General features: G+C 44.2%; 2 protein-coding genes across 2 annotated transcripts in view; one reads left to right on the top strand and one right to left on the bottom strand.

The window, feature by feature from the left end:
- Gfm1 (G elongation factor mitochondrial 1) overlaps positions 1 to 18,102 on the top strand; it is a 42,360-nt gene extending 24,258 nt beyond the window's left edge. The window contains exons 13-18 of the mRNA XM_087899463.1: positions 1,247 to 1,329; positions 10,504 to 10,666; positions 12,127 to 12,271; positions 16,509 to 16,669; positions 17,583 to 17,636; positions 17,755 to 18,102. Of these exons, the coding sequence (XP_087755589.1) occupies positions 1,247 to 1,329; positions 10,504 to 10,666; positions 12,127 to 12,271; positions 16,509 to 16,669; positions 17,583 to 17,636; positions 17,755 to 17,886 (738 nt within the window). The 3' untranslated portion in view covers positions 17,887 to 18,102. The remainder of the gene's footprint in view (positions 1 to 1,246; positions 1,330 to 10,503; positions 10,667 to 12,126; positions 12,272 to 16,508; positions 16,670 to 17,582; positions 17,637 to 17,754) is intronic.
- On the bottom strand, positions 1,358 to 6,602 carry Lxn (latexin). Its single transcript, XM_048424483.3, has 6 exons — positions 6,275 to 6,602; positions 5,116 to 5,178; positions 4,150 to 4,327; positions 3,731 to 3,867; positions 1,931 to 1,993; positions 1,358 to 1,686 (listed from the first exon to the last, which is right to left on the bottom strand). The coding sequence occupies exons 1-6, from the start codon at positions 6,401 to 6,403 to the stop codon at positions 1,588 to 1,590; spliced, it is 669 nt and encodes a 222-aa protein (XP_048280440.2). The 5' UTR covers positions 6,404 to 6,602; the 3' UTR covers positions 1,358 to 1,587.
- Positions 18,103 to 22,086: the final 3,984 nt, after the last annotated feature.

Raw genomic sequence — 22,086 nt, 5'->3', positions numbered from 1 at the left:
AGATTAATAGGAACACAAGGTCATCAAGATAAAAAGCCAACTGCTGCTCAAAGTACTGACTAAGTTGATATTGCTTCTCCAGGCTTAGCTCTGATTTGTATCCATGCATGGCACACTGCAGGGCTTCCCTTCTTGTGTTAAAAATGAGTCATTTTTTATCCAAGTCTTTGTTAAACATCGGATTCCTAGAATCTAGGCTCTGGGATTTGTACTAAGACCCCCATCCAGTCCCGGTCGATTATCAGGTCAAATAAAGTAAGCCTTGGGGGAGACAGCCTGTTTGTGTGCCTACCTCCCAGGACTTCTCTTCATGAGGACTGGAGAGGTGGCTCAGTGGTTAAAGCCACTTGCTGTGCTTCCAGAGGACTTGAACCCGGTTGCTAGTACCCACGCCGAGTGGCCCACAACCTCCTTCAGCTCCAGCTCCAGTGGATCCGGTCCCCTCCTCCGGCACCCCTACATATGTGGCGCATGCATACAGACACAAACGCATACATAAACATGAAGGCCAGGGCAAGGTAGCCTTAATCCCAGAACTCGGAGAGAGAAGCCGGGCTCTCTCTGAGTTAGTGCCAGCCTGAGCTACAGAGCGAGTTCCAGCCAGAGTTACAGAGGCCCTGTCTCACAAATAATCAACTAATTAAAGCATGGAGGGTGGTGGTGGCGCACGCCTTTAATCCCAGCACTTGGGAGGCAGAGGCAGGCAGATCTCTGTGAGTTCCAGGACAGCCAGAGCTGTTACACAGAGAAACCCTGTCTCAAAAAAACAGAAAACAAAACAAAACATGGAGGCCAGTTCCATACAGATTTAAAACAAAACAAAACAAAACAAAACAAAAAAACCTCTTCCTAGATCAAGTGTAAATATGGTCAAAATGTAAACAAAAGCTAACACTAGTGGAGATTGTGGCCTGATTATGTCTTTGCAGTTAGGATAGCATATCTTGATAAAAGATTTGTTTTTCCAGTGAATGTGCTAATATGAATCAACAGTAGATTGTGACAGATAGAGCAAATGGTACTGAGTATAAATTAATGAGTCAAAACTGGAATTTACTTTTGTAAGATATGTAAAGGTAGTTTGTGTTATTAGACTATCACATCTGATTCTTGCCAGTTACTAAAATGATTTAAAATTTACTGTTCAGTTTTTTTTTTCTGTATTTCATTGAATGATGCTAAGGTATTTTTTCTTCCTTTTACTTTATAAAATATAAACAATGTTACCCCCCCCCCTTCATTTTAGAGAATGGAGAGAGAATATGGCTGTCCTTGCATCATAGGAAAGCCCAAAGTGGCCTTTAGAGAGACCATCACTGCCCCTGTGCCGTAAGTATACAATGCAGTCAGACTCCACGAGACTGAAGCGGACTTTTTATTCGGGGATGCACACAGTATTGTTACTGTTGGAGAGACATTTTTACGTAGTAATACTCTGCATTGTGGGATCTATGCAGCTCGGTGCTGTAGCTAAGACAAACAGAGAGACTCCGTGGGATTCATTTGGTGTTAGGCTAGGTGCCAGTGAGGACAGCCATCCGCATCATTAGGAGCGTTTCCATCTCATCCGGGTGACAGGGGCTTTGTTTACTCCGCTCCCAGGTCCTTCGGGAGGCGGCTGTTGTGCTTGACTTTGGTACCGTACTGTGGGTGCCACAACACTTGCATCTGCCAGGGAATGGTCTCCTGCAAGTAAAGACAGTTGATGCTGTAGGAAATTAGAAAACATAACTGAGTTTCTATTTCGTTGGCAATATTTACAGTGCCTTCATCAGGAACAGCAGCAGCAAGGCCAGTTGCTGCAGAGCCTGGTGCCTGCTTGAATTTTCATTAACTTTTACGTGGAGTCCAAAGGCACAGGTGACTGTGCAGTGACAGAAGAATTACTGATTTTCAGAGTTGCATCAAATAAAAATGAGTCATAGATTACCTGTGACGCAATGTCATGGAGTAGAATGGTATAGTCTAATTCAATGAAGTCATCGTTTCTTGGCTATGACCAAAAAAAAAAAAAAAGTATTTAAATAATATTGTGGCAAAATGACACCTTAATATTTCTGAGTTAATATTGATTTATGAAAAAGAATTTGAAGTTTATAACTGCCTTTAACTTAGCCTGACAGAAAACTATTTTCTTATATGAATAAACAAATACTTTCAAACCACATTTTAAAAAATCACAATTTTGTATTTATTACTCTAAAACTTGTGATTCTGTTTCTTCACTTGCTAACCCGTGGCAGCTATTTAGAGCATTACTGTCCGTAGCTTCTTATCTCGGGACCCTTAGTGTCAGCGACGGCAGTGGGGATGCCGCGGAAGGGAGCCACTCACACCGCGTTCTTTAGAAAATTGACACCGATTAAGGTGATGCCTGAGTATCTGCTTTGACAGTGACGCTTCCTTCTGTACTCTGTTACTTCGGGAATAAAAAGCATGTGTGCAGTGAGCTACACAGAACTGCATCTGTGGGCTAAAACCATCATCAGAAGTGTGCTGTGCCCGTGAGACTGAGGCTTCTTAAACTTGTCCTGGCCGCACTGAGACTCCAATGGGCAGCACAAAGCTGCTTGTGGGGCTCAGCTAACAGTGCTTACAGATATAGACCTAGAATCACCACTCTCACTTTTAAAATCATAATTTAGTGAAGGCTCACAGGTTGCTTTTTTTTTTAATACACATTAAAAAAAAGGCTTGTATGTTTCTGGTCGTATCTCGAGAATTCATGACTGTGGTTTTGCAGCCTGTGCCTGGCCTGGGTTGATGGCTCAGTAGCTTCAAAGGAATGTTGTAACCAAGGTTGGTGCGTGTGAGACACATGAGGAAAGCATCTCACTAGTTCTCAGAACGCTGCAGTATTGGGTAGTTCTGGCCTCTCACTAGTGCTGTAGCTGCTGTCCTTCCGGCCGGTATGATGTCTCAGGAGCGGCTACCAGGGTCCCTGAGACACAGCGCTCGGGCGCTTCCGCAGTCTGTTGCCTGCACACCGAAAGAGGCAGCAGGAAGCCCCTTTCTCTGTTCACGGGTACTGTCTTTCTGTTCTTACTACTCTGCTTGTTCCCCATCAGCTGCTAGCTGAATATCCCCAGTTAACCTCCAAAAGGAAAACTGAAGGATTTATTCATACGTATTTCTGGTCTAGGAAGATGCATTTCTACAGACCATGGTATTAGGCTCTAGGAAGCATAAGGCTCATAATACGGTGTGAGGTCATCATTCTGACTGGAGGGATTACAGAAAAGGATCATGCACGAGCCAAGGAACAGCCAGAACTACCCCAAGCTTCCAAGACCATGGTAGCCAGGGAACCACCATTCAGCAGAGAAAAATGCAGTTAGCTGACAATAGCAGTTCAGATACACTATTTAGGTTGCTAAAAAAGGAGATATTCTGTATCGAACTGAATACCTCCCCCCGAAATGGCCAAATTTTAACTCACAACTTCACAGTGTCGAAGTGCCCCTTTATTTGTGAATGCTACAAAAAGTGGCTCCCAGGACCTTTGTAAAGCAAATTAAAGACAGGGCGATTCATTAAAAGTGAGTAGTATATACCTGAGTCTTTGTCCAGTGTATGCTAATAACGCTACAACCCTTTCGCTCTGGAAAAGAGTCTGAATAACACATCATAAGTAACTAAGTGATTGCCTTGCGTGAAAGATTACAAACAGAAACTTGCAAAAGTGCTATCTGTATGGTAGCAGTATACTGTGGGGGGAGCGACGACGTACCACTTGCTTGACCGTTTGGATCTGTGCCATCTTATACCATGTGTCTTCAGTCGAATTCTGCCACATAATGTAACCACAGGCGACCCAGGCTAAGTGGCGAACTGGCTTCATTTGTGGAGACACATTTCCAGAGCTGTCTGGTAGAGGAAACATTTACATGGTGAATGTAATATTAACCTTTTTAGATTAAAAATCAAAATTCTTCGTCATGCTTCCTAGTGTTCTGATATGAGTGAAAACTAAATTAAGCCATGCATGTGTAAAATTCCAGATCCTCTTTTTTTATTGCTGAATTAGATTAGAAATAAGTATTTTTGTAAAAACCAGTTTTAACATAGTTAGACATAGTTAGCATCAAGCAGTTTTGAGCATGGGTAATAGTACATCTCTGGCCTGTTTCCCGTGCTTTATGTGTGTACCTGGAATGTTTTGTGCTTGTAGTGGTTCCTTCATAGACATAAGCCTTTGATAAAATGTGTTATCTTCTTCATCCGGGTTCTTGCCGATTTCTCCGTCAAACGTGAAGTTGACCTCGGGCGCAGCCCCTTGTCCCGTCTGCGGGTAAAGGACTTCCGCTGTGCAGTTCACTGTGACTTGCTGTTAGAAACGTTTACAAGAGGTCAGTCTTAGTGATGGCCACTCACGATTGTGAGGTCTCAGATGTGAGGAGCTCCAGCCCTGAGACTGCGTGTATCCGCTGTTAGTGGGTACCACTTTAGTCTGACCTCACAGCACAGGACTGGTCCCTTCTCAGTGTGCCTCCTTCCCTGCATGGCAGCCTCTCCCCGCTCCAGAAGGAAGGGGTAGAGTAGCAGCTCAGTGCCTTTCAGGGAATTTCCTGAGTTCCTGGAGTTGTTCTCCTGGAAAGGGCGAACTTTCCAGTTTCAAGATGGCTGTGCTGCAAGCTGCAGTTCCCTCTTTTAAATTTATTCCCCTAATAATTTGACAGGCATAAAAATTTTCAAACTTTCCCGCCCCGTTACTGAAAGATTAGTGGAATCACAGTTGGCCATTCTATTGCTCCCGAATTCCTAAGCAGACTTAATTTGAATACCCAGTTAAAAGGCAGGCGTAGAAAAGCAATCATGACTGGAGAGTAAATTACTACATTCAATCATACAAGGCCCAAGTTCAGACTGTTCAGAATGTGTGATCTTCTTAAGGGTAATTTATCTGGACTGAAATAACTGACTTTCTAAATAATTCAATAGAAAGAACCGAGGCAGTCCACGCTGTCTCACATGGCTTTGCCTGCAGAGATGCTGCTGTTTTACGCAGAAATTTCACAGCGGCAATAGTAAAAGCTCAAGATCAAACCCTGCAGCCAGAATGATCTAGAATATTCCGAATCAAAATGTAGTTACTAGACAGGGCATTTAACTTACTTTTTGGATAATTTCCTCCACAGAAAATTTAAGGTGATACTTGTGCCCTCTTCCTGGGATATCCTGAAATTAAGGAAAATGCAGTGGAGAGAAGAAGACATGAATAATAAGTCAGATCCTTTCAGTTGGGGCCTTCTCATTATCACCTGGCCGAGAGGGCGGCTGGTGTGAGGAAGGACATTCAAGCACAACACATGGGTTTGTGCTGACAGTGTGTATACTACTGTGCCTCCTACCTGCTCCCCCAAGTCTTACTTCCTGAGAAAGGCCCCTGTCGCCAAGTGTTTAGCATCCAATTTGGCAGTTTCCAGCAGATTTAGTTTAGATTAGTGTAGAAGATGGATGGACGCATAGACAGCAAGTACACAGATACAAAGACGATAGGATACACCTCAGAAAAGGCTTATCGTAAAGCCCAGGGTACCAGAGCATCCGTCCAGTGACAAAATTGGTTAGAGGCAGATCACTGTCAGGTGATAGAGCCAGTGTGTGTACGTGCTGTTTGTGCTTGATCTGCCAAATGCTACTTCAACAAATCTATGAATAGATACATTAGATATTTCACTTTTAAATAAAAAGATAAACTTGAAGTTTACACCTAATTATCTAGTACCATTTCAAAAATAAAACCCTTTGCCTTGTCAGCCCAAATAACCTGTGAGCAGTTAAAATTGTGTTCGATTGGGGGGGGGGGCGAACCTTAACCCAGCTTCAGCCAGGGCAGCGCATCATCTAAGGCAGGATGTGGGTGGCCAGAGCCTGGCAGCAGCCCACACTGCTTTTGTCCTCTTACAAGGGGCTTGTTTCTCACGGTCTCCTTTTGGGTAAAGGGCTGAAGAGTTGCCTTGAAAGTTTAGGGAGTTGTCTGGAGGCCATGAGCTTCTGTTGGCCAAGACAGCCAGCAGATTGAGAAACAGTAGACAGCCTCCAGACTGTTTAGAACACCTCCTCTCTAGACCTCGTCTCACCGCGGGAAAGGGAGATTTTGTGCGTACAAAATCTGTCTGCTGGGTTGGCTGCAGGGGTTTTCTGCTTGATGGTGGAAGCAAACGGTTTGGGGCTTTGTCCGAGGGACCCTGTAGGAATGCGAGTTTGGGAGGCGGAGCCGCGGCTGTGGAGCGGGGGAGCTAACCGATCCCAGTTGGGGCCCGGGACTCACCTCCTTGCTGGCCTGCTGGACGGTCTGCACCTGGAACACCTTGTGCGGGGTCCCCTGCTGGTAGTTGATGCAGTTCTCCGCCACCGAGGCGGCCCTGGAGGCGGCATAGTGGGTGGCTGGGATCTCCATCTTTGGGGACCAGCGAGTGCGGGCTGCCCTGGTTTAAGGGGTTCGCAGCGGATGCTGAGTGCAGCGGCCCGCGTAGGCCCGCGTAGTCTACCGGGTGGTGGAGAAGCCGGCAGCTGGGCTGGGTGTGTGTGATCCTCAGCGCCTTCCTTCCCTCTTCCTCCTTCGCGCAGGAAACTGTTTGGGCTGTGGCTCTGCCGCTAGGAGCCCGGGCCCCGCCCCGGGGTAGGCGGGAGCCTCCTGGAGAAAAGCCCGGGCATCCCCTCCGGCTCCCGCAGGCTCCAGGCTGGGCAGGTGGGCAGGTGCGGGAGAACTCGGGAGGCAAGGGAGGGGTCTTCCCGCCTTGCCTCAGTGGGTCCTCTAGAGTTCTCAGCTGCCTCTGGCTGTTTCATGTACGGATTGGAACACACTTTCCTTCTCATGGGCCTCACAGGGCAAGGTGCAAAGTGCTCCAGGTGTGATCCGCCCCGATTTTCCCGATCTCAGACCTCAGCTCACCTCAGCTTCCTTCCTTTGGAGTATGATCCAGAGTGGAGAGGCAGAAAAAAACATGCTGTAAACTCGGGGGACTAATTGGGATCAGAAGAAAATTTACAATGTACCCGCAGACCTGATCTTAGAAATATGAGCCTTAGTGGGTGTGAACCACCACTCCTGGCTCTCTGTTTTAAAATTTTATTTATTTATTTTTTTACTATATGCATATATATGTCTGTGCACACGTGTGTGCAGACACACCAGACCCCCCCCCCCCCCGAGATGAAGTTCTTTGCAGTCGTGGATGCTGGGAACCAAACTGTGTGTGCTTGACTAGTAAACCATTTCTCCAGCCCCATCCCTTTTTCTTTAAGGTAGACTATTGGAGGATTTTGGGGTAGACTGCTATGTATGCTGTGACGCTCTAAGAAGGGGATTGTGCTGTGTGTGCTACTGAAGTTTCCTGCTACTGAAGTTTCCTGTAAGTGAGCACTTTTTTGGACTAGGTGGGTTTTTAAGAAATAATAAGCAATATAGCATTTCTCGCCCCATCCTGTTACTTCCAGTATGAAGTAACTAGAGGATAATAAGATATTTTTTTCTCTTGAAATTGAATTTTCCTTTGAATAAGTCATTCATGTGTGAACTAGCCCTTTAGGGGTTGTGTGTGTGTGTGCATGCGTGTGTTGAGGTAAGTGCTCCTTGGCTAGTGTCCAGGAAAGAGTGGCTGTGTAGTTAGTGAGTCAGAAGGCACTCTGCAGAGCCTGCAGTATCAAGTTTCATAAGCTTCTAGCTGCGTCTCCTGTAATTACTGTGGACTTCTACTCAGAGTAGTCAGGGCTACAGTGTGGGCTTCCGAAGTCAGCTTTTGGGGAGTCAGACTGTGCTGCTAATAACTGACATAGATTATGTCATGAAGGTACTTAAAATATTCATATCAACTTAGGTTCTCTTAAAATTATAATTATTACCTTAAAGGGGAAATTTGCTTTTGTTTAGATGTTGAACAAGCTGAACTGCGAGAATATCATTCCCATACCCGTGCCTTTTTCCGAAAGGCTTCTTAGTGTTTTGCCTACACACTGTGTATGTGTACCGGGTGTGTGCCTGGTGCCCAAGGAGATCAGGAAAAGCTTCCAGATCCCCTGGAACTGGAATTAGGGATGGTTATGGGCTGCCATGGTGTTGCTGAGATCTGAGCCCAGATCCTCTGCAAGAGCAGCAAGTGCTCTCAATTGCTGGCCCTTCTCTCCAGCCCCAGTAGGGTCTCTGAAGTCTCAGTTACCTACTGTAATTCCACCAGTGGTCAATGTTCAGTCCATCCTACTCAGACTTGAATAATGTGCAGACTGTCTTCAAGAGAACGACAGTTATCATGAGTCTCCAGGGCCAGGTAATTTACGCTGTTGATTTTACATTACAATGTAAGCATTAAACAAGGCAAAAATTACTGTGGCTTGTAACTTGGGTATGAATATAAATTCAAAATGGACAGGCTTAGTGGCTCGTGCTTTTAATCCAAGCACTTGGAAGGTAGAGGCAGGGAATCTCTTAAGAGTTCCAGACTGCCCGAGGCAACATATTGAGACCCTCAATAAATAAAAAATAAAGTAAAATTGAATATATGAATTAGAGATAAACAAGAAAACACACACACACACACACACACACGGTTCTCATTAACATTATGTTTGATATGACATGGTAGTTTGGTAAGGCTGCCTCTCCCGGGCTGCCAGCAGTGTGACTCTAGGCTAGTGATTCTTTGGTGTTCAGCATGGTAGCCAGCCAGTGTCCTTTTAACTGATTACTGTAAAATCTGTTTTTATGCAGTCTGACTGGTGACCCATCAGTCAGGGTCTAGTTAGTTTATATTTTCTTACTAGCATTCTAGGAAAACGTTGCCAGTCCTGGTTTTGGTGGCAGGGAGCAGCTAGGTTTATCCAGTTACTTAGCCTCTCTGACCTCTCTGACCCTCAGGTCCTGAACCTTTAAAATGATGGCCGGAAACTGTAATGCTTTCTGGGTTTAGTGCACACCAAGGATTGACACAAACCTGGCCCTTACATTCTGTCTCTTGGCTTCCTCTCATTCCTAAGTTACATTGTCCCTAAAAGTATAGAATTACGTGGATATGAGCTGATTCTTTGGATGTTGGTGCCCGAAGGACTCAGCAGTCTGGAGTGCCCTGTGTCTGTCCTGTGTGGTCTTATGGTCACTGCCTCAAGGGCTTGTGTACTTGAATTGTTAAGTTGATGAATTTTCAAGTTGGTTTAAATAGCTGTGATTAGATTTCACCATAGTTAATTTCTATAGCACAGATACAGACTATTTCCTCATTAAAAATCTGCATACTTTATTTTGTTTGGTATGGGTGTAGGGGTACGTGTGTGCTGTGGCCAGAATGTGGACAGAGAGGACACCTTGTGGGACCTGGGCCTCTGCTTCCACCGTGCGGTCTCAGGGCATCAGAATTGACAGCAAGCTCTCTTCCCCGCTGTAGGGAGCTGTTGTTGTTAGACTGAGAACAAAATGCCCCGTCCTCGGAGAACTTTGAGTACTTACCTGGCAGGACCTCCGTTTCCGCACTTGGAAACCTTCCACTGGATTTCTCTGGTGACTTTGTGAGGGTTTTGCCCTCTGCTTCCCTTCTCTTGCTGCTTAGAGATGTTTTTCCCTCTCAGGGAAATTAAGTTCTCACTCTCTGGGGTTTCCCAGCCCATCCTGAAGCTCTTGGCCACTGGAAGTTGTTAGAAGGCAGTTAGTCAGACACACGCACACTTAGGCTCTTCAGGAAGTCTGCCCGTCCAGACACACCTCTCCTGCCATTATTCACATTTGCTTCTTCCGAGCTGCTTACAGGCTCGTCCACTACTCTGTCGGTTCACCTGTAGATGGCTTCCCTACTTTTGAAAGTGATTGTCCCCGGAAAGTCTCAGGTTGAAGAGAAGCAGCTAAAGAAAGAAGTGCCTGGCAAACAGTTATAGACACGAGATGTTTTCCCTAAGAAGTAGCCTCCTGTGAAGGGCGTCTCCATGTGTCCTAAGAAGCAGCCACCTATGCGCTGTGTCTCCATGCTTGAGATTCATGTAAAATACTCATTCCATCCATTGGCCTGATGGAAACTCGGACTAAGTTCATTTGGAAGCTGTTGTTATGCTCTTCATCGTCATTTGTATTAATCATTTTCAGGTCTTAATTATTACATCTGATACTCCCTTTAAATCACCTCTGTAGATAATACCAAGTAGTAAAATCCAGCAGAAACTGCCTAAATAAATGAACTGTGGTCATCCGAGTTCTTATTTTCAGGTAACCGTACTTGTTTACTACATTGTGTGACACGGAAGGGCAGCAGTCCAGAGCCAGATGTAGGGTATTAGAAGCTGTGGATTGCTAATACATGAGTGCTTAGGTGATATGCCCCTCGTTCACCCCTGAGTAAGAACAGAAATGAAGAATTTCTTCTAAATCACTTCTATAATAAATTTCTTAGTACGGCCATCATAGTCAAAGAAAAAAGTTTAAAAAAAAGATATGAAATGTGGATTTTTGTGTAAATTAGTGGCGTTTATTTCATCTTACTGATCACTAACACTCTGTTTTATTCCCTGCATCACCTGCAGGTTTGATTTCACACACAAAAAGCAGTCCGGCGGTGCTGGCCAGTTTGGGAAGGTGATCGGTGTGCTGGAGCCCCTGGCCCCAGAGGAGTACACTAAGCTGGAGTTTTCCGACGAGACCTTCGGGGCCAACGTGCCCAAGCAGTTTGTGCCCGCCGTTGAGAAGGTGATGTAGCAAAGCTCTGTAGTGTCTGTCTGTGTTTGAAGGCGGGTTATTTGGTGTTAGATCATACCCCTTGTCCTTTCAGTTAACAATCCTTCCTTATGGGCCATTAGGCCCTCCATCTTCCACCCTCCAGTTCAGGGGCTGAGGACACAGGCTGTGGACAGGCTGGTGTATAATCGCTTGTCACGAATTGCTGCTACTGCCTTGATTATACTCGGTCACTACAGTGTGTCGTAGTCTTAGGGGCTTCTGATTGTTCTGTGTGTGCTGGTGTGGGAATGCTTGTCTGCTAAGACTCTGGCACCTGCCTTCTCCCCTACTGCGTTTTTTGCTGCTGCTCAATGTGCTCTTGGTAAAGGAAGAGCTACTTTGTTTGTTTTGAGACAGGTCGTCTGTACTTAGCCCAGACAGGCTTGGAATTCAAATACTTGCCTCTGCTTCCTGAGTGCTTTGGTTAAAGGTGTGTGGCCACTCCATCCAAGCAGAACTAGTTAAACTGGGAGTAAACGATTTACCTGCACCTTTCAAAAATACTGAGGCCAAATACGGTTGTCCGTGTGGATCTGCAGAGAGCTGTGCGCCCTCATGGAGCGCCAGGGCCTCCCTTTCTCCGTTACTTGCTTGTGCGCTCTAAACAATTGTTTATTTTGTAGACAGCAGGTTATAATTTTGGCTTCAGTGGTCACAGCATTTTTTTGTTGATGTTGGTAATGCATTTCGCTCTTATTTTAAGATTATCCTTTGCCATTCAAACAGTTCTAAATACCAGGTGTCTCCAAAATTCACAGAAGAGAAGAAGAACTTAGAAGAATTTACATATTTTTCAGCATACATAGTTTACAGTTCTGAAATGTCAGAAGTGACCCGCTGAGTGTGTACTGTGTGCCGGAACTGGAGGAGTTCGGAAGTGTTTAGGTGCCTGTACTCTTTAAACATACGCAGTTCGTTGTATGTAAATTGTACCTTAATGAAGCTATCTTTTAAAAGGGGAGTTGCCTTTGGAAAACGGAAATCCCCTTTAATTTATTTCTTAACAACATCATGCAACCTTACGCGGCGATTTTTCTGGTGTGATCTGTCATTCCAGCCGAGTAGTGATGGGTCTGGAACAGGCTCAAGCCACAGCCGCTGCTTACACGTGTGTTTGGGTCGGGTTGGGGACCTAAGGCCCTGCTGCCTCTGGGAGGAGTGTAAGCATTAAGTAACTCCTGAAGCTGAGGTTATGGGCAGGGCTGGTGGGTGCCCTTGGCTCCCTTTTCCAGCCCCCCCCCCCCCGCACACCTTCATGCACTGTCCTGTCTCACAGGATTGTTCATTTAATGCCCAGCTTACTCAGAACATTTTTTGAGAGGTGTAAGACAGCATACATCTTAATAACATTACATTTCTGACCTGTTCTGGAATTTGGGGCGTGCTCTGCAAGTGAAATCTCATTGCAGTTTGTATTCATTCGTTGTTAGGGGTTTTTGGATGCCTGCGAAAAGGGTCCTCTTTCCGGTCACAAGCTTTCTGGGCTACGATTTGTTCTGCAAGATGGTGCGCACCACATGGTTGATTCTAACGAAATTTCTTTCATCCGAGCTGGAGAAGGTGCTCTTAAACAAGGTACTCTATGTCCCAGTGCCCTCCATCTCTGTCTTCCTTGGGAGACCTTTGCAGCCTCCAAAGCTGCAGTTTGTATTCTCCATGCAGAACTGGGGATGGAGAATGGTAGGGGAGGGAGGGATGCTTATGGATTGGAGTGGAGGGAGATGACTCTTGCGAAATCAAAGCCTCCCCTGTTCTAAGTTTTCTGGGTGTTTATTTTTAATATGTTTAAGTTAATATATAATCTGAAGCTCGGGTTTTAATAGAGAAGACAAATGCTCAGAATTCTTAAGAAGTATTTTAAAGATAAATTACCTAGTTGTGTTATTTTTACTCATTTATTTAAATGTCAAGGAGTTCATAAATTTGTAAGTAATTTTTTCATATATCACATTTAAGCTGTGAGGGATTATTGTGAGAATGGAAAAGTGTTTTGAAAGAATTCAGTAATCTTTATGCATAACATAGACTTCCCACTACACTGCTAAAATTATCGCCCTTACTAAACTGTGAGCTAGAACTCTGAGCAGTTGCAGGCAGACATATCTGACTCTTTGCTTTTTTTTTTTTTTCCTTGAGTGCTCTACTTGTGTGCTTGCTTGCATGGCAGAAGAGGGCATCAGACCCCATCATAGGTGGTTGTGAGCCACCGTGTGGTTGCTGGGAATTGAACTCAGACCCTCTGGAAGAGCAGCCAGTGCTTTTAACCTCTGAGGATTCTTTGCTTTTAATTCAGGGAAGTGGGAAACAAATGACAACAAAACTGTGACATCAGAATTATCCAGCAGGGAATTTCATACTTACCCTGAAGCCAGGAAATTTAATTTTCTTTGTCTCCTCAACCGTATCTGGTGTTTGTCAGTTCCTTAGAAATGTACATAAGTATCTTTACATAATAAGATCATGATCCATAAAACATTTCAAAAATATTTCCATCAAAGAAAATTAAAATAGGCAGTAGAGAATTAATATTTCTTAATCATTGTTTCCTAAGCAGTCTGTAAATCCGAATTCTGTTGATTCTGTGTGAATTTCGAGCTTTTTGAACTCCCTTCGGTCTCGGTTTGCACCTGTGATAATGTTAGGCAGTGTCTGGGAGGAAAACACCGCTGTTTTCTAGACTATGCTGCTAATTCCTTAGTTAAAGCTAGTAATTCTGTTCTGGTTTTCAGTTGTAAAAGAAAGAGCAGGCCTCCATTTTCTTTATATCGGCTGCATATTAAACAGGCCCCGTAGTCTGTGCTGTAGGAACTGGTCAGTCTGAAGAGAGGAAGCGATGTACGAATGTACATACCGTTAGGCATAACTCGGATCCGGTTGCCCACTTTTTGACCTTGAGATGTTCTCTGCTTCTCCACACTTCTTAAACTAGCCATGACTTTAACACTTCTTAGAAATGCAATTGAATTTAAAAGCACCCATTGTTTTATGCTGGTTCTTGATTAGAAGTTTACAGCTTTCATGGAAAGATGGGTTAGATAAAACTGAGATCAATTACCTGCACATCAATTAACACGCAACTTCATCCTTTTGAACTCTTCCTATATTAAATTAAGGAAGTACTGATGTAAATGCCTGTAATATACACATGCCAATGAAAAGGTAAATGAAATGAGAAATTACCTGGCAGGTGCACAGAGGAAAAACTGAGGATTATAATTGAAATAGGAATTTTTTTAATCAAGTTGTGCAGACAAGCAAGGTGCTGGCATGAAGACAACTGATTCGGGTTTCTCCGTGGGGCTCCGTGATTAGAGACAAAATGTATACGAAATGTGTCCATAAATAAATACAAGCAGTTGCCAAAAATAGAATGCAGTATTAAAAAGAAAAGGCATTAAATTGGGAATAAAAATAAAGATCAATTTTTAAAGTCCTCAAAAAGAGAGAGTTTTAAATGTTAACATTTACCACCTTTGACCCCAGCACCTGGGAGGCAGAGGCTGGCGAGCTCTGAGTTCAAGGCCAGCCAGGGCTGCTAGAGAAGTCCTGTCTCAAAAATACAGACAAACTTAATTAAGTAAATAAAATCAAGGGCAGGGAGTTCTCCCCAAAAGAAAAGACCTGATGCATATTTGTCACCAAATGCCTCTCGAGGACTCTGGGGCAGGAGTGATGCTTGCTGAATGAGCTCGGTGCCAGGGTGGCTTATGTTAGGCTGTTGTGTCTATCATTGTATGTAGTAATATGGGATGTAGTATCAAGATTAGAAGGTAGTTTAGATTCTCATGTATTCCAGTTTTTGAGCTTGCCTCAGAGAGCAGTCAGTGGTGTAACTTAAAACTGAAGTGTGGAACCAGATGTGCGTAGCCTGCCTTGGCCTTAGGACGCGAGTGTTGCTGTCACCCCCATAACTGGTTTGTGGAGAGAAGACCATGCTTTTTCTCCCAAACACTGGCCTTCCAGCCATTCTAAACAGCCAGCATTGTGTGGCTAGCGCATTAGATCTGGCATTAGACCGTCTCTCTGGGATCTCTTGCCATTCCATGCCAGGCTTTGCGTTGGAGTCTTTCTCTTCCCCTTACTGTGTAAAAATAGGTCAGCACTTGACCTTTCCCAGGCTGCCTGGGAATATTACCTGAAAATGTACCTGATATGTGTGTGTCTGTATACGTGCATGCATACACACGTACACACACATAAATACATACATACACACACATGCATACACACACATACATACATACACACATGCATGCATGCATTTAGGCACACTGAATACAGTTCTTCCTGTTAGCTGTGCCACTCATTTCCCAGCATGCTCTCCTTGGTTGTGGCATTTCCTGATCCCTTGTGTGTGCTGCGTTATGTTGAGTACATGAGAGAGAGAGAGCCTATCTTCACAAAGACCTTAGAGCTGAGAGAACGGAGGTTCGGAGCAATTAGTTTCATAGCCTAACCTGGCATATTAGTTTGGTAGAGCTTAAAGTTAAACATAGACTAACTAGTCTTAGCCCTTGACTACCTCCTCGTCAGCCACTTAAGCCCCTGGCCTGCTGATGCTGGTGGTTTTACTAGTGGATTGAAATAGGGAATCAGCAATGGTATTAATAGAAACCAGTGCATAGACTTATAGTGATTTGGGTATTGGGATCTATAGGTAATTGTAAGAGTGCTGTATGCAAATACTGAGATGTTCTGTAAATGGCATAGGAACCTGACCAGCTGTGGAGTTTGTCCTGAGGAGTGTGTTAGGTCGTCACTCTGACACTTGCTGCGCTTCAGACCGTGGTGTCTTCAGAGGCCCCTATATAAATGTACGAGAGGGTGCGGTGATTCCGTACAGAGAGGTGCCCTGGAAAACCATGGTTATTTCCAAACAAAATAGCTCCTTAGTTGTCTTTCCTGTGTTTTGCTTAAAAGCTTTTATTTGGGGACAGTGCAGCTGGTCTGAGGCTAAACATTCTGCTCTAGCAAGTGACTAAATTAAGTATAAATATTTGAGGTTTTATTTTACTTCCTCCATAAATATTAGTCAGTGTTTGTAACTAAGAAGCATAGTAGCTGTGTGTTAGATGGGACAAGAAAATACACAATGAGTTTCATGTTATGGGGGCTGTTACCATCTAGTCAGATAGTTTTTAGTCATTGGTGAAGAAACTTAAGACCTGGACAGACTTTTCACAAGAGGCAATGACTTGCTAGAAGACAGCAACTAAGAACCTGAGTCTCGATCAGGCAGTGAAATTGTTCAGCCTAGGAAAGGGAAGGCTTCTTAGAAGTGACTCATTCTTTTCTTCAAGCACCCTCTGCTGCCCTGTGATAAGTTTACATATGTGTGTATGTATGTATGTAAATGTATGCGCATACACGCTATATATACATTATATATATATACAGGTATATATATAATATGTGTGTACTGTGTGTGCCCCGGACCACTAAGCAAGCATGGGTTTGCGTTGGTCTCGCTTCAGAGCGTGTCTGTGTGCCGATCACGGAGACCAGCTGCACAGCTGCACAGTGTGCAGAGCGCAGGACTTGGTGGTTGATGCCCTCTGTGCTCAGCAGGTAATGAGGTTTAAGGATTTTTTTTTAAAGTATGCTAATCAAAATACTAGCAGCAGAATGAAACATTTCCACATAGATAAAACTGTTACCATTACTATAAAAAAGTAAGTGCAGGATATTAGAAGCCTGTCGCTTGTGTACCTTTGGGACAGTGCTCCCTGCCTCATGTAGAACAGGAAAGAATTCCAGTTTAATGAATAATGTACTTAACTTTTCTTTCTGTTGTTTTTATTTTTAAACCCAGCCTTGGCCAATGCCACATTGTGTATCATTGAACCCATTATGTCTGTGGAAGTTGTAGCTCCTAACGAGTTCCAGGGAGCAGTAATCGCAGGAGTTAACCGGCGCCACGGAGTAATCACAGGACAAGATGGGGTCGAGGACTATTTTACACTCTATGCCGATGTGAGTATGGTCATTGATGGCCTCCCAGGTCTCGTTTGTCTTTTGAGATGCAGTTTTACACTGTAGCCCAGGCTAGCCTGGAACTCATGGTAACCCTAGTGCCTCAGCCTCATGAGGTAACCCCTCTGGGGTTACAGCTTTGTCTTGCTTTTGCGAGCCCCGGAAGCAAATGAGTTAGCTTTGGCTTTGGAAATTGCAGAGCAAACTGAAGCATTTGCTTTGAGTTTGTAGATTCTATTTGGTGGCAATTTATGTAATTTTCTGCAAGAGCGAATCTTGAGTGCAAAGACCAAAACCAGGATTCTTTATATCTTGGCTATTTGTTTCTTAGCTGTATAGTTTTTTTTCCTGTTTTAACTTTATTTGTATAACTACTTTATTGTTATAAGGTTTAAAGACTCAAACCTGATCTGTACCCGTCTTAAATCTCATGGAGGAGAAAGTATCGGTCCCATTTCAGATCCCCTCTAGAAAGACCATGCTGTGTAGCATGTCGGTACCCAGAGGAGAGCTCGGTGCAGCTCAGTGGGAGAGCACATGCCAAGCACGCATGAGCCTCTGGGTTCAGTGCCCAGCAACACACACACATGCACGCACGCAATGGAAATTTATTAACATTTCCACAGAGACAACACGTGTGAGTGTCTGAACTGACGGAGGTAGACAGTGGTGTGGAGATGAGAAGGGAGGGGCAGCAGTGGTGTCCACTCTGAAATTGAAGGTTTGCTCTAATTATTCCTGTCAAAATAACTTTCAAATAGGGTCTCGTGTTTTGGATAAGGCAGAAGTGACTCTGGCTTTTGAGTCTTTAAACCTAAACTTGTCAATAGAAAGCGAATTATAAAGCTTTAAAGATTGTCCTCAAATATTCTTCAACAAGTGGCGCTAAAATATTTATTATGCTTGCTTTTAGGTTCCCCTAAATAATATGTTTGGCTACTCCACTGAACTTAGGTCTTGCACAGAGGTAAGCAGTGTTAAGATGGAGGGAAACCTCAGGGCACCCCGCAGAGTAAGCGCTTGTGAGAGCCAACTCTGTGCTTGTGAGCCTTAAGCAAACCAGCCCCCCTGTCTTGGCCTTCTAGGGCAAAGGCGAGTACACGATGGAGTACTGCAGGTACCAGCCCTGCTCCCCGGCCACCCAGGAGGAGCTCGTTAATAAGTATTTGGAAGCTACAGGTCAGCTTCCTGTGAAAAAAGGAAAAGCCAAGAACTGACTCTCTTCACTTTGCATGTAGTGACTTGTTTGACTACAAGATTTGGAGAAGATGGATCCAGGAGAATGAATTCAGATGGCTGAATTTTAGGAGCCCTGCTGTCTCCTGTTCAGGAGATTCAGTGTATATGCAAAGATAATTATGTACATATATTTAAACTATTGACTATTTTATTGTTTAATGAAAGACATTAAATAAAATTATATTATTACTGAAGTATATTTTAATATTTATTTAAGGGAAGAAGAGAATATTATTTCAGCTTAGAATAGATTTAAATTTATTTTGTAATTTTTTTGGCAATTGTGTGTAACCTATGTTGACCTCAAAACTCGCAATCCTTTTGCCAAGTACTAGGACTGTGGGTGTGCAGCCCGTGACCCTCACGCCCCGTGTGCATGTCCTAGAACTGTGGGTGTGCAGCCCGTGCCCCCCACACCCCTTGTGCGTGTGCTAGGACTGTGGGTGTGCAGCTTGTGCCCCCCAAAACCTCGTGTGCATGTCCTAGAACTATGGGTGTGCAGTCTGTGCCCCCCCACGCCCTGTGTGCATGTGCTAGGACTGTGGGTGTGCAGCCTGTGTCTCCCCCATGCCCCGTGTGCATGCGCTAGGACTGTGGGTGTGCAGCCCGTGCCCCCAACAACCCTGTGTGCATGTGCAGCCCGTGCCCCCACAACCCTGTGTGCGTGTGCTAGGACTGTGGGTGTGCAGCCCGTGCCCCCTCCATGTGTGCGTGTGCTAGGACTGTGGGTGTGCAGCCCATACCTGCCCCATGTGTGTGTGTGCTAGGACTGTGGGTGTGCAGCCCGTGCCCCCCACAACCCCGTGAGCAGGTGTGTGTAGGTTTACAGTTTTGTGTGTGAATGTGCATACCAGGAGTTGTTTTCTCAATTGTCTCCTAACTCAGTTTTGAGATGACGTCTCTGACTAAACCTGGAGCTGGAGTTTGACTGACCCCTGGCATCCTCCTGCCCCTGCATCCCCAGCACTAGGGTTGTAGGGGTGTGCCATGCCCGGCTGACCTTATAGGGTTCTGGAGCTTGAACTTGGGACCTCATGCTTGCTCGTCCAGCATGAGAAACTGATTCATCTCTCCAGTTCCCTACATATTTTATCATGAGAATTTTCGACATCCAGAAAGGTTGGAAAAACAGTACAGAATAGTCATGTAGCTTCTTCCATTAATAGTCAAGAGCCAGTGCTTTTTGGTGGTTTACTTTTCAAATAAGTTTCCCATTGTCTCTGTGGCATACATTGATTTAAAAGTTACTCTGTTGAGGCCATGAAAGTAAACATTGTACATCACGACATTTCTTGGAGTATCATTTAAACGTGAATCATTATGATCTTACTAGAGAGCATTTTCAGGTCCTTCGCTGGGTTATTAAAATGCTAAAGATGGCAAATGGCTTCAATTTGTGGCTTCTGCACACTTAGAACCGCTCTGTTAGCACAGTGCTATTTACCGTCTTGTATTGGACAAGAACAAGGGGCTCACATATGTTCTCCTTAGTTGTATGCACAGATTCTGATAAAGTAGAATTTACAGAGTTGCTGACCAGTCAGTTCAGTCTCGTGGTAGATGCTAGTTCAGTTTGAGTAACTGGAGTTTAGCCTACATTGTATTCTTGAGATTGAGAAAGAACGAATGTTAAGCTTTTGTTTCCAAAATAAGTTGGCTTTATACCTTTAAGGATTTTCTCACCCCAAAACCTCTGAAGCCTCAAACATACTCTAGTCTGTTTTCCTTACTGGATAAAAGTAGGTAATAGAAATAAAATTGTTGTTTTTATTTCTCGTGGGGCTTTGGACAGGATTTCATGCCTAACCTTGACCCCTTGCTCTCACGCCCGCCACCTCTGACCCCTGATATGCTGGGGTTACAGGCCTGTGACACCTTGTGCAGCCTCTTTGGCTTTCGTTGTTTGTAGACTTTATACTTTCAGAATTCTAGGGTAAGAAGATGTAAATTGCCTGTCTGCTTTTAAATCAGATGCATTATCTAATTTAATTCTTGTAACCCTGTGAAAGTAAATACTCTGTCATTGTAACAAGAACAAACATACAGAGATAGAGTTTTTGAAGACCACGAAGCTGGTTGAGTTTTCAGACGGATACTGTAGCTACAATTATTCACCAGCCCCATTTCCTCCTGCATGTGTGTGGCTGTACCATAGCATCAAACCTGGGAAGTGGTTTGCTCTGGCTACTGAGTACATTCTCAGTAAGGAAATACTGCCACAGAATTTAGTGCAGTCTCTGGATATTGAGAATAATCAGAAACATGGATAAAAATTGTATTTTTAATTTGCTAAATATTCTGGTTATACCATCAGGAGACAGAGGCAGATAGATCTTTGTGTGTTCAAGGCCAACCTGGTATATATAGTGAGTTCCAGGTCAGCCAGAGCTACACAGTGAAATGTGTCTCAAGAGAGAAGAGGGGAGGGAAGAGAAGAAGAGCGAAAGAGGTAAGGGGAGGGGAGGGGAGGAGCAGAGAGAGGCTCTAATAACTATCCTGGGTACCTAAGCCATCTGCAGCATTTCATAGGCAAATGGCATGGGTCCACGTAGGACTGTGAATGGATCAGGATCCCATAGGACAGGAACAGAGCCACATCTGTTGCTAATTCATAGTGATGGGTGGGTGGTAATGGTCAAACAAAGCCTATAGCATAGAAAAGATTAATGTGGGTATTAATAAATGAAGATTGTTGCACTACTATTATGAAGAGTAGGTTTAGCTAATTTTAAAGAGTCAGCTTGGGTTGGGGAGAGGCTGCACTAGCGGCTGCTGCCTGGCTGCCCGCTCCTGACTCACTTAAAATCCCCTGGAGCTTTAAGCATTTGATGCTGAAGACCACCGCAAGGTCGCCTGCACATAGGTCCAGGGCACGATAGTAAAGGTTTCTGGTAATTCTAATGTATAACATCAATATTCTTTTGTGAGCTGTCACGGTTGGGCTATTGTTTCTTCAGCTGATAACTGTCGTTAAAGAAACAGTTCCGTTTTGTTGTATTCTTTTCCTCCCTGCTTAATTGTGTAGCTTGTGAATCAACAGAATTTTATCAGTTTTGAAAAATCGGAATTTTTATATTTTAATATTTTAACATATGATCGTTAAATTTGGCAGCCAAGGAGTGCTGCAAGCAGAAAGGAGTGAATCGTGACTTGGTGGAATTCTCCCACTGAAGAAGGTAGCTCTTTGTGTTGTTGAAACTGTACTTTGTTGAACAAGAATGAGAAGTCTACAGCTAACTTAGCTTCTTTCTTCCCTGAAGAAACAAACCCACTTGTTTCTCTAGAGAATGTGCTGGTTCCCTTACCCCTTCATGTGTAGGCTGGGGAGCTTTATGGCTGAGCCTTGTGTTTTGAAAGCTAGGAAAGCTAGCTGACCCAAATTTTCTAAAAATTTTCTAAAGATTGAGATAAGTCAGTGTGTCTTGAAGGACTAGCATCCAAGTCCAAATATAGACATTTCAACTGAGCGTCAAATGAAGTGTCTTAGTCACTGTTGTATTGCTGTGAAGAGACACCATGACCCTGGCAACTCATCAAAGGAATCATCTAATTGGAAGCTGAGATGCAGTTTCAATTTGGTCCATTATCATCATGGCCGAGAGCATGGTGGCACACACACAGACAAGATGCTGGAGAATTAGATGAGGGTTCGACATCTGGATCTGTGGGCAGCAGGAAGAGAGAGACAAACCTCCAAGCCCACCTCCACGGACACACTTCCCCCAAGGCACATATAATTCTTTCAAATAGTACCACTCCTGGGTGACCAAGCTTGGAGCCTGTGAGGTCCATTCTCATTCAAACTGCCATGTGTACAATCTAAAAAATTATGATTCAAGCAGGAAAATTTGAAACCGAGTAGAGTAGAAGGAAATTGCAGACAAAGCCTGGTACCACTTCTGATACACTGTGAAATCCTGAAAGTTCTGGAGATTCGAGATGAATGCAATGGTCATAGTAACTGTCCCTGACACCATGACTCGGCATTTACGCTGCCGATGGAAAGAGGGCTTGGGGAATTTCCCTTTTCATTTTATGCCACGGCAAATGAAGTGCTTGCTCTGTTGTTAGCCAGTGAAATCAATGTTAACTAAATCAAGCTCAGTGATCTCAGCATTCATGTTAGAAAAGATGCTCTGATGAGGACCCGGAGAAGCGCTTAGTTGCTTTTCCTTTGC

This window comes from Myodes glareolus, chromosome 20 (assembly GCF_982192425.1).
Source record: "Myodes glareolus chromosome 20, mMyoGla1.1, whole genome shotgun sequence".
Lineage (NCBI taxonomy): Eukaryota > Metazoa > Chordata > Mammalia > Rodentia > Cricetidae > Myodes > Myodes glareolus.
This window is presented reverse-complemented; position numbering and strand designations above follow the sequence as displayed.